The 12,326-nt window shown below is 39.3% G+C and overlaps 1 protein-coding gene across 1 annotated transcript; it reads left to right on the top strand.

The window, feature by feature from the left end:
* The first annotated feature begins 915 nt into the window (after window positions 1–915).
* Window positions 916–12,282, top strand: srpx2 (sushi repeat containing protein, X-linked 2). Its single transcript, XM_011479932.3, has 10 exons — window positions 916–1,152; window positions 5,832–5,909; window positions 7,807–7,998; window positions 8,157–8,333; window positions 8,515–8,638; window positions 8,717–8,838; window positions 8,923–9,102; window positions 10,402–10,535; window positions 10,623–10,744; window positions 11,918–12,282. Exons 1-10 carry the CDS (start codon window positions 1,104–1,106, stop codon window positions 12,096–12,098), a joined length of 1,359 nt encoding a protein of 452 aa, XP_011478234.1. The 5' UTR covers window positions 916–1,103; the 3' UTR covers window positions 12,099–12,282.
* The last annotated feature ends 44 nt before the right edge of the window (window positions 12,283–12,326 follow it).

The raw sequence follows: 12,326 nt of genomic DNA, 5'->3' as shown, positions 1-12,326 counted from the left end.
TTATGCAAAAACACCGGAAATCAGCACCTGGGTGCGCCAAAATAAAATATCACACGACTTTAATTGAACTTTAGCCTGAAACGTTGCATTGAAAACCTATATATTCAATCACAATTTACCTACACATCACATTAATTTTATTTAAAAATACAAACATGCTCAAAAAACAGTGGAATTAACCGGGTTTTGTGATTTTCAAAGTAATTGCTATTATTTTGGTATTAGCCAAACGGTTTCCTGTTTTGGTTATGCTGTAAATTTCCCCCTTGCTTTGAATTTGGGGAAAATGACAAGCTTGCAAATAAAGTGATAACAACGTGGCACCGAAAAAAGAAGACTACGATTTAATATATTTCTATATATATTTTTAAAATTATCATTGTTTTTGCAGAATAACTGTTAAAAAAACGAAGTTTTTGTCCTCACTTGAATGTCTCTTTACAAAAACTAGACAAAATTGAAATGCTGTTATCATAGTTTTGCGTCTGTTTCTTCGTTTATTTCTAAATTTGTGAATTTTACCGCTGTAGAAAATGTATTTGGCTTCCTACGTGGAAGCACAATGGAATAATTGTAGTTTGTTATGTTTTTTATCTTTAGGGAGCCAGATGCGAGTGAACATAAACGTTATTTTAATGACCTTAAAATCTAAGACAAAACTCTATCACAACAGGTATTGATCTCTACCTCTGATGTCCTGATGGGATGGGGTTGTCAACTAATTGTTTGTTACAACCCCCACATGGATAATTACTTATTTAAAAGTACAAGACTAGTAAAGCATGAGAATCTTTTAGGGATCGTCTAAATGCGCGCAGGTTTACAGCGCGTGCTGACGAGGCGCCCCCGCCGTGCCCGTCCTCCTGGTCTTTGGAGTCCAGAAGACGTTTAGTGCCACCTAGCGGTAGAGTCTCGCAGCAGGAACGTCCTGGCGTGGAGGGGCGCCGTTTCCCAGCAAAACGAGGTCCTGAACGTCTTTGTGCGACACTAACTGCAAACCTAGATCGGGATTTACCTGCACTTTTCTATCAGAAACCACCCAGGAGCAAACACAGCTTTTTTACTTTCTAATTTTTCTCTGTTAGTATCTTTTTTCTTCAGACATGCTCCTCAATAGAGCCGTTCTTCTATTTATCTTAATGTCCCTCCTTGGTGAGTAGAAATTCCATTTTCGCAACTGCGAAAAGAAGGATCTAATATCATTAAAGTATTAGAACAAAGTTAGGCTAACTCTTATGAAAGAATCACAGTTTATTTAAACTAGATATATGGTTTTATATCTTAAAATAACAAGAAGTCAAACTTTGTTTTTCTAAAACTTCAAGCCAAAAATGGCATTTTCCTGTCAATGACAGTACTGTAATACGTAGTAAAAGATTTTCAGTTTGACCTAAATCAAACTAAGAAAACGTTTAGTCCTAATAATATCTCGTATTATAAAGGATAATATAAAGAAGACATTATACAGTTTAAATTGTAAGTCAGATCTAATGCATCTGTCTTCTGTGTGACAAAGAAAAGTCATGTTGTGGGAAAAAAAACAGACTGTAAAGGTGTCTGTTCCTCTCAGGAGACACATAATGTCACAACAAATGTCATTACTACCGTTTGATCGGCTGTAAGTCCTGCAAATATTTTAAAGACGTGCCATATTGCACCACTGGGGACGTCTCTGCCCTGCAGCTGCATGGGAGAGGCTTTCATCTCACCAAAAACAGCTTTTGTATCAGATACAGATGTGCTGATCTCCAAAGAGGTCCACTCTCCTCTCTGTGGAATGAAGAATAAACTCTCAACATATCCCAGCATGCAACTGGCTGCACTCCAGAGGAGATGAATTTCACATTAGCTGCAGCTGGGCCTGCCTGCTCCTCTCTTCTGGTGAGCTGGGGGGGTTAATTACAGCTGGGCTTCAATCACTGCCAGATAATTACTGAGACACCCCCTCCTCCTCTGAAGCAGACCCAGCTAACGTCTTTGTTTAAACCTGTGAGATAACATGACCTGGGAGGGAGCAGGGGGCTCAGATGCAGACTGATTGAAAGGATCTGGTTGTGTCCTCAGGTTTGTCATTAGAGAATGAAACCTCAGATGGACAGTCTGTGGCTGTGAGTCACTGCTGCAGCTCAGCCTGTCTGCATGCATCTGCTGAAAATGTGGAGCTTTGAGTGACGGACCGCCTGTGTCAGTGTAGCATCACGAGAATCCTTAATTTAAGACAGAGAAAAAAAATCCCCCATTGCAGTCATGGGTATGGTTTACCTGCTTTACAACGTGGCACAAGGCTTTCAGAAACCTGTGCGGCCGTTTGAACATCAGACCGACAGGCTGAGCTTCTTTGTTTTTTTTGCGTGACCAACATGCTGCAAGTTGAAGCGTCCTTTCTGAGAAATGTTCCTACGATCATCGATGGGCTCATTTTGAGAACAAATGCTGACGACAGGTTTAATCCAAACATTCTCTTTGCATTAAAATACTTCTTTATAAAGAAAAAAGAAAAAGAAAAAACAGACATAGTGAACTGGAAAAAATGAGGCCAGCAAAGCAGGAAGAGGTCTGACATGGAGGTGTGGGTTTCCTGAATGGAAAACTTTAACCGCCTGCTCTGAACATGTAGTTCAAGATTTCCCAAGAATAATGAGCTAAAACCACAATCTGATGAGGAAAATAAGAGCAGTGGGACGCTGAAAAGGATTTCTTGTGCAGAGAGTATTTCAGTCCCGGTGGAAAGTGATGAATAAGAGGCACCATCTGCAAGTCAGCAGTGAAAGCAGGCTGTTGGCCTCAGTGTGTTGAGTTTTCAGCCAGCTTATTGACAGGCAGACCAGCCTTCGATATTAAATCACATTGGAAAATAGTTTCTTCATTTTTTTCATGGACTTTATCGGTACAGTAGAAGAAGATTTTGTTTATAATGTCTTTTTGTGATCATGTTGGAGGTTTTCATACCTACTGCTTCCTACTGCCATCTTTTTGTTTCTGATAATGGATTACTTCAAATTTTCCTCCAGTAAAACACTTCAGATGGGATTCAGATTCTCAAAATGTTCACTACTGCACCTTGGTTCCCTATTTCTCAACCAAACCAGATGCTGTATTTATCTTCTTCTTTGGACTTAAGTTTTTCCCACCTTAAAAATCTCAAAATGATTAAAAATTTCAAAATGTAAAGGGAGTCTGAGCAAATAATGGCTTCTTATTGAAAATATTTCCTCTAAAAAGCAAACTGGGCTGAAAGTCACGCTCCAATTCATCAGAAATTCCACTCCAATATTTGGGCAGGACTGTTGGCACAGAGCAAGACTGCCCTCATTTTTCATCATACCTTTGTTTACACTCTCTTCTGCTAGCCTACAGCCCCTCACAACCCCAACCTAGCATTACTGGTGCAACAAAATGCTGAGCAATATTGGAGCCATCCAGCCGTAACGTTTAGAGACAGATGCCAGCTCTTGATTGAAGGAAACTTGATTTATTTGGTTTATTTTATTGAATAGGAGTGGGAAGAAGCGAGCTTATATAATACCATCTCTAATGAGTTAATTCATTTAATAGTTTTACATAGTTTTCCTAATCCAGTTCTGATCAGATCAAGTGCAGATTTTTTCAAGTGACAAAATCATGTGCATTTTGATTATCCTCAGAAAATGGTCATTCAGAGACTGTTCATGTTTTTAAAGGAAAGGCTCAAAACCCACCTTTTTAATCTAGCTTTTTATTGAAATTTAGGAATTTATTGGATATTTTTATTTTCTCTTTTTATCAATTTGATATCTGTATGTGTATATAGCTATTTTTATCTATTTATTTTTTTAATCAATCTATTTATTCATTTTAATGTATTTAGTCACTTTTACCATTTTATATGTCTACTAAGGTTTATTTATGTACTTATTTTCCTTTTTAATTTGTTTTATCTTTTATTTTACTGCTTTTACATTTTAGCTGTTATTCCAGTTTTCCTCCGAGGGATCCTCCACATCTGTGATTGACCCTTCTCAGTGAGCGGGGTCGCTGCAATAGGATCTCTCAGGTCTGGCTCTTTGTCTGGATCTGGGGGGTCCTGTGGTAGTGGACTCTGTGAACCTGGGTGGGGTGTCACTGATGTGGACATGTCCCCAAAACTTCGTTTCCTCAACCTCAGTTCAAAGCCAGTTTTTTTTACATTGCATCCTTTTGTCTTTTATCACAGCGAGTGAGTATATGTGTGTATGTGTGTGTGTGTGTGTGTGGGGGGGGGGGGGGGATGTTGGCATTGTGCCGGTTTTTAATTACATATTTGTTTGTCTTGTCCTTTGTTTTTAAATTTCATCTTGTAAAGCACTTTGAATGCCTTGTGTTTTAAAGGTGCTAAACAAATTTTGATTTGATTTGATTTGATTTCAATATACAGTAACATAAATCACACATCATGTATCAGATATGTAATACTCGTTGATTCCCATCAGAATGCAATTTCAAATTAATCCATAATTTATACCTACACACTGCAGATCTAGTTTTCAAGTAACAAACGTGCTTATTGATTATCTTCTTAAAGAATTCCTTCATCATTTTAGTAAACATTAAAATTTACACCTATAGTAACTGATATGTATTAATCATTGATTATCATTAGAACACATGATCACATGTGATTGTTGCTACACATTGCGAATCAAGTAAAGAAAATCGATAACTTATTGATTGTAATTAAAACATTTTGGTAGTCATTATTGCACATTACACAGTGTGTAATGCTTATTGGTTGTAATTAAAGATGTACATGGATCTATTTGCCTGCAAGTGGATGCATCAGAATGAAGTGGAGCAGGGAACTATTAGCCCTCCAAATGTAACACCTACATTACAAATACAATCTTTTTCAAACAGCATTTTATTGTCTGCTCCTGATTCACAATAATTTGAATAAAGACAGTTTCAGAAATATAATTTTAATCTGAATTTTCTTTATATATGACCCCATTATTAGAAAAATACTACAAGAACACGTTAAAAACACCAAAAACAGGATTTTGATTGGAGTGGGTCTTTAAAGAAAATGCTGGATTTTTGCAATTGGGCAGTTAGAGACTCACTTTGGACAAGTGTCCAAGTGTCATTCAGGCAGAATGAGGGGAATGCCGTATTCCGCGGGGATGGTTTTTATTTTTTCTTATCAGAAAACATCATCAGAAAAGACTGCGAGATGAAAACGGTGAGGAAAATGGGTATCAGCTGTTCATCGCTCAAAACAACATTTGACATAAGAATTTGAGAAAAGTTAGCCACAGGACCTGATGGTTGGAGGAAGCATCCAAACTCTTCAACATGTGCATTGACAACATGAGCTGAACTGCTAACTGAAAATCTTTAACCCTTGTTCTATCTTAGATGACCCCACCTTTACATTGACGTGTTATTCCTACTATGACAAAGGTGGATAAAGGTGGAAAGATTTCATGTAATCCATGGACACCAGTGAAGATCACAAATCATTGAAGAAAAAAGGTTCAGAGCACTGTCTAGTGGGTCTAGATGACCCAACTCCCAATGTTAAAGTGCCTAGGATAGCACAAGGGTTAAAGGAACAACCTTTTTCTTCTGCTTGCATTCATTCAAGCCTCTGGATTTTCCATCACTGATTTCTTATCCAGGTGTTTCTGTGCTGGAATGTTGTGTAAAATGAAGCGTAAAAGGAAGTCGGGAAAACTGAGACTGTGGGGAGAATCGTGTCCTCCCGATGCTCCATGACCTACATTTCTTGTATTCAGGTTGTTGTCTTCCGCTGTGAACCAGTTTCTGTGAAATGAATCAAACGAAAGGCTGTCTTCTTTTTTCTGCTGCTGCAGTTCCAGTTGGAGCAGACACAGAGTACGACAGCTACAACCAGTCGGCAGAAGATGAATCTCCACAGCTCGACTACACATGTGTGTATGGTTTTACATAGTTTTACAATGAAAAAGCAGAGATTTTTACCTGTTTTCTGATTATTTATTTGCAGAAAATTTTGATTGTTTATACAGCAAATCAGCTTTCACTGAGTCGCACAGAGATTTTTATGCTGGATGTCCTGACACAACCCTGTTTTTTCTATCCGGGCTAGGGACTAGCACAGGGAGACCCAGACAAGGGCCCCCTTGTGGCTACATGGTAAGGGAGTAGCAGGAAGGGTCTCGCCTAATGACCCACAGTGCATTAAGCTCATTGTGCCTCCTGGGAATCTAACCCTGGTTTCCCATGCACCAGGCCTACATGGAGCCAACTCAGTCATCCAGCAGCTCTGAGAACTTTAATTGTTTTTGTTTGTATATAACTAAGAATATTCATCTCAAATCAGCAAAGTCTGAGAAATGTTTCTACAATTTCATCTAGTGGACATTTTCAGCACAGTTTCTGCAGCTTAGCTCACACACATTTAAGGTTCTGAAGTTCACAAGCGTAAAATAACATATATAAAATAACATATATAGATCATTTTATTTTTTTTGTTACCATCAGTCAGAGATGTCATCAAAATTATTGGAAGTATTGAGAATTAAATAATTATGAAAATCTAAACAGAAGACTATAAAGCTGAAAGATTACACTTATAGCATCAAAATGTATTATGATATGTGAATGTTTTAATGGAGAACATTAGATTAATTATAACATGATGAAAATCTGTTGTTTACATTTAAACTGAACATACTAAATGCTGATTTGTGTTATATTTATGTTTCTTTCACATGGAACCTTAACTGTTACATCTTGCAACAGGATTATTTTTGTATTAAAATGTGTTTTTGTTATAGACAGTTTTTTTTAACCTTCATACAGTAATGACACAAATGAGTAATCAGAGCAATCAGTGATATTTTTGTCTCCACATCATTAAACCAATCAGCTTTTTTTCTCCCAAACGGGCACATTTTGAGAAAGTTGACTGCAGACCGTTTGAAAAATTGGATTTATGGCAGTATAGCTGCATTGACTCTAATAGCCCTGTTACCCCGAAAAGGATTCAGCAGGTTCTGAAAACGGGTGGATAAGTGGCCTTATGGCAGTATTAAATTAAATGTTTCTCAGCTGTCCTTGTCTGTTTCTTTGAACCTTGACAGAAACTACAGTGGACGCACATTATTGTCTTTAAACACTGTCAAAGTCTACAATCTAATCAATAATAAAAAATAAATATGGAATCATTGAACATGTATTATGTCCCAAGCTGCATATTTATGTGAGTAAACTTTTTAGTTGAAAGGAAAAGGCTCAGCTGCTCATGTTATACAGTAAAAACAGTGAAACTCTGAGCCTTTTTTAAATGACATTCAGAGCTTTGGTCAAACTCTAAAACCAAAAATGGAAAACCAGACTGACTCTTACAACTTAACTTCTAAAATCAAAACATTATAGTTGAATTTTCTATTTAATGTTAATACAATGAAAACATCACTTCATCTACAGAAACTTTTATGTAGATCAAATGTCCCCTTTCGTTTTGATTTTTGTCTTTCAGGCTAATTCTTATGCTGAAAACCCAAAGATTCAATCGTTAAATTTATTCACTGATTCTCGCGTTTAATGTTTTTTACCATAACGTGACGTGACTGTGGAAACTGTGCACATGACAAATAAATAAATGTTGATTTTAACTTTTAGATCCCACGCAGACACCTTTTAGGCATTTTATTTCAAAATAAAATGTTCTAGAAGTTGGATTAAAAGGTCTGTGTGACCTGCTTGGCCACAAAGATTTAACTTTTGCTCCCAGCAGCTTAATTTTTGGAAGCCAAATTGCTTCAAACACACGTTTCAGTGCCTATTTTAAAATGTGTGTTATAGACCCTTACTGGTGTCATTCCGTGAGCCTGACCAACGGCGAGGTGACCTGCCATTCTCCTAGAGGTGGGGGCTACCGGGGCACCCTGGGGAGCCGCTGTAAAATGACCTGCGATCGAGGGTACAGGCTGATAGGAAGAAGCTCGATCCAGTGCTTGGCCACCCGCCGCTGGTCTGGGACCGCCTACTGTCGCAGTACGTGTGTTGAATTTTTCTGAGTTTTGAATTCAGGGGTGGATCAATGGTTGTTTTGGGTAAAGAGGCTGGAGCGAAACAGACGTAATTACAGCAGAAAGTAACCCACTTTGACATGGTGCATTTAAGGACTTGTGTGCATGTGTGTGCTTCCTCAGAGATCCGCTGCCATGTGCTGCCCCTCATTCCTCACGGTAGATACACCTGCAGTCAAGGCTTCTACGTGGACTCCAGGTGTGACTTCACCTGCAGGTTAGGCTACCGCATTGAGGGGGAGCACTCCCGCACCTGCCTTCCCTCAGGAGCATGGAGTGGGGTGCAGCCGGTGTGTTCAGGTACAGTTTCTTGCTGTAGTTGATTTGGAAACCCATGATTTAAGCGGTTAATCCTCGGTTGAAGCATGTTCCTGGCTCCTTTGGTGCTTCGGCGAGAATCAACGTGCATCTCTGTTTCTTCTCACACTCCAACCTTTTTATGTGCTTTTGCCTCGTGTTGCTCCTCTTCCCTTCATTTCAGATACAGACCCTCCAAAGATTAAGTGTCCTCCATCCAGGCTCAAGGTCGCCGACCCTGGAAAGCTCACCGCCAGAGTGACCTGGGACCCCCCCACTGCCACAGACACAGCCGACAAATCCCTCAAGTTTGTTGCTTATCTTCTTCCACTTAGTCAGTTTCAGCTCTAAATCAAATCACTTGACCTCCTCCTTCATGTCTGCAGCATAGTATTGGTGGGCCAAAATCCAGACACTGATTTCCAAGAAGGAGCTCATGTTATCAGATACAAAGTGTACGATCAAGCCAGGAACAGAGCTGCCTGCAAGTTTATCGTACGTGTCGAGGGTAAGCAATGCGCTCTTTAATGCCTTCAGGAAAGGAATAGCTTTTTTTGTGTTTGATGAAGCTTCCTCTTTGTTCTCTGTGAAGTGAGGAGGTGTCCAGACCTACCCTCACCTCTGCACGGTTACTTGAGCTGCACCTCTGTGAAGAATAACTATGGTGCAACCTGTGAATACCACTGTGACGGAGGATACGAGCGCAAGGGGGTGTCCTCCCGTGTCTGCCAGTTCAATCGCAGCTGGAGCGGGGGTGCTGCTGAGTGCACCCGTGAGTACTGAGGAATGGGTTAGCTGGTTCCCAAAAACACACGAGGAGTCATGGTGTGAAGAAAAAAAAAGTTATGCCATCTTGTTAGGTAAAAGAAGAAACATTTAAGTTCCATGTGAAATTATGTGAACAAAACTGTTTCTGAGAAATAAACAGATTTGGTCTGACTTGTAAACCTGATGAATTCATCTGAGTTTCTCCTCTACCTATATGAATGTGTACAGAGGTGCACGCCGTTCTGCAACATCACCAGAAAAACACATTTATTTCAACTATTTCAGTAGTTTCTAATACATTCTATACACTGTATTTTCTTTCATTTTGATCTTTTTTTATTTCCAAATTCAGCATCTCACATGATTTAAAAATGATTAAGAATCGTATTAATAAGGAACCACGAGAATGTTTATCCCCGAGCACAATCTTCTACATCAAAGCGGTGATGTCTGGAGGCGATCAGGCTTTTTCTCTGCTGTTGCTTTGGTTGGTAGCGGCATTCACTTCTTCTCTTTTGTGTGGTTTGGTCATTGTTCTCTTTATATGGTCTATAGGGGGCGTGGTCAGGTCAATCACAGACGCACCATGACTCCTAAACCAGAAAATAGTTTCTAAGACTTTGTGGGCAGGTTTGAAAATAGTCAGTGTTTTCAAAAAGCTGGTCAGCGGAGCATGTAACGGTAGACCGACACCAGTAGATGACGTGGGTCCCCAAAGCACCTTGGACGTCAAGAAATTTGGATTCAGACTAAAAAAACAACAACAATATTTCCTTCTTAAATGAGGACTTTAGACCGGTGACAGTCTCGTCAGTCCAGGTGAAACACTTCTGTCATTCCAAAATGCTACGTAGTTCTCTTCTAAATTTATGAACAAGCTTTCTTTCAATATCACAGAGTTGCTGTCATCTCTGTAGCTTCCGTACTTTCATTTACTCTGTGAACAGACAGCTCGTTCTGCCGTGACCCTTTGTGTCTCACCCTGACCTTGCAGAAACTCAGGGATAGTCTTCTGGACGGCTGCCAGATCTGCAGAATTCTGCATGATTCTGTGCTGTACTGATCCAGACTGACAGGTCATTGAAAGAATAGGAAATTGATTAAAAAGGATTGCAAGGAAAAAAAAACTTTTCAATATACTCTGTCTGTCTGAGATTCTGAATCCAGGATTTTCATAAACTGGAATCAATAAAAAAAAATGCTGAACTGAATCAACGTCGGATGAATCGGAAGTTTCACAGACAAAACCCTATGATGTTTTATTTAGATGTATGTGTGATACCATGTAATCTTGTCTTTGTAGCCATGGAGTTGAAGTCGGATGTAAATACAAGTTCTGCGCTCCTGGATCAGTTCTATGAAAAGAGGCGACTGCTGATTGTATCTGCACCCAACATTTCTGATCCCGACTACCAGCTGCAGAACCTCATGATTCAAGTAGGTCGACTTCTTTTCTCTCAGTAGAGTTTCTATCGTGAGGTAACCTTTAACCACTAAACCGTTTTTTTCCTTTTCTTTTATCAGAAATCTGATTGTGGGTTAGACCTGCGACATGTAACAGTCATCGAGCTCCTGGGTTCTCCGCCTCAGGGGACGGGCCGCATCAAAGAGAATCTGCTTCAGTCTGATGTCATCGAGGGTCTGAGGTGACAAGGATGAGTCTTTAAAGTTACTCACAGTTCTAGGCTCATTTGGAAAGAAAAATCATTACAACATCCATTATTAAATGACTTTATTAGAAATCCCATCCTCATTACTTGGATAGAATAATAAACATTATAAGGAAATGGAAGAGTGTTCCTAAAAGCAGCACTCAAATCTTTACATGAGTTTGAACTCTGCAAAACAACAACAAGCAACTTTTTTTTAAGGTTTTGGTATTCAGATTTTGCTCCAACCTCCAAGGTTTTTTTTATATTTAAAGAGCCACCAAGAGTCTCCCCTCTCCAAATTCTTTTACCCATGCTGTGAACTTTGGGTAAAGGATCTGCTCAGCGATTCCAAACTTAAAAAAACTCCCAGCTTTTCCACGTTATCATTTATTTATTAATGATTGGATGAAGGAAACAGCTCTAAGGTTTCAAAAATAGCAAAATTGACAAAGGAAACGTTTGGATTTAATCTCAATTTCGGGACAAATGGGGTACACAAAAATATCTGTTTTGATCACTTTTGATACTGCAGTCAGCATCAGTTGTTTTAACGTAGCCCTGTTTGTCCAACACACATAGTGGTCAGGAGTCGTAGAGCTGTCTTTGTATTTCTGCCATGAACATCACTGCAGTTCAATCATCTGATAAACATCACAGCCAATAGTAATACCAACAAGGTTTTGAAGCAGAAATCCATCTGATCTCTTTGTGACCTGAATCTCTGCCTCTGCACTGAAGCATAACAGATCCCCCACAGACGGTCTCAGTGTAGAGTGGAGGAATGTGAACTATTTGATCATCTTGATACCAAATGTTCTGCTTTTAAAAGGATGACCTTCCACAAACATCTCCAATGGTATCCTGCTGTTTTAGCTAGAACAAAATTCTCTCTCCCAAGCAGATCTTTGCTGAAATCTGGCTCTTTGGAAGTCAAATTTCCTGTTAATCCACCAGGAATTGGAAACTGACTCTGGAGCAACAAACAAAAGTGGAATTGAAAACAAAAGTTTCCAATTCCACTTTTGTTTGTTGCTCCAGAGTCAGTTTCCAATTCCTAGCTGAGAGGTTTTGAAGTTTTTTTCTTTCCTAATAAAAGCTTTTTTTCTGTAATCACATTTAAGGCAATGAACTGTGCTGGTCTTAAAACTGCTTGTATTCTCTCTTCAGGCAAGCCTTCAGAATCTCCAGAACCTACTTCAGCATGGTGCTGCTGGATGAGCGGGGGCTGGACCGTGAACGCTTCATTACTCCCGTATCTCAGGAGGAGCTGTTCTCCTACATAGACAGCTTCCTGCTGGATGAGGAGGAACGCGAGAGGCTGGACCTCCACAGAGACTTCTGTGACTAAATTCAGAGTTCTCAGGCTGAGGAGGAGGACTGACAACCAAAACCCAGATCCAAAGATAGATTTGTAAAAAATATTTAAAGAATAAACGGGCTTTTCTGATTCAATGTGATCACAAAACACAGAAGAGCAAATACTGAGGGAGATTCATATGAAGAAAACGATTAAAATATGCTGAGATATTGGATTTTTATAATTTACACTTGATGACTGATCAAATATGTAAAAACA

The sequence above is a fragment of the Oryzias latipes genome, chromosome 10 (genome assembly GCF_002234675.1).
Source record: "Oryzias latipes chromosome 10, ASM223467v1".
In the NCBI taxonomy this organism is placed as follows: domain Eukaryota; kingdom Metazoa; phylum Chordata; class Actinopteri; order Beloniformes; family Adrianichthyidae; genus Oryzias; species Oryzias latipes.
Note: the sequence above shows the minus strand (reverse complement) of the source record. Positions and strands in the feature narration are given on the sequence as shown.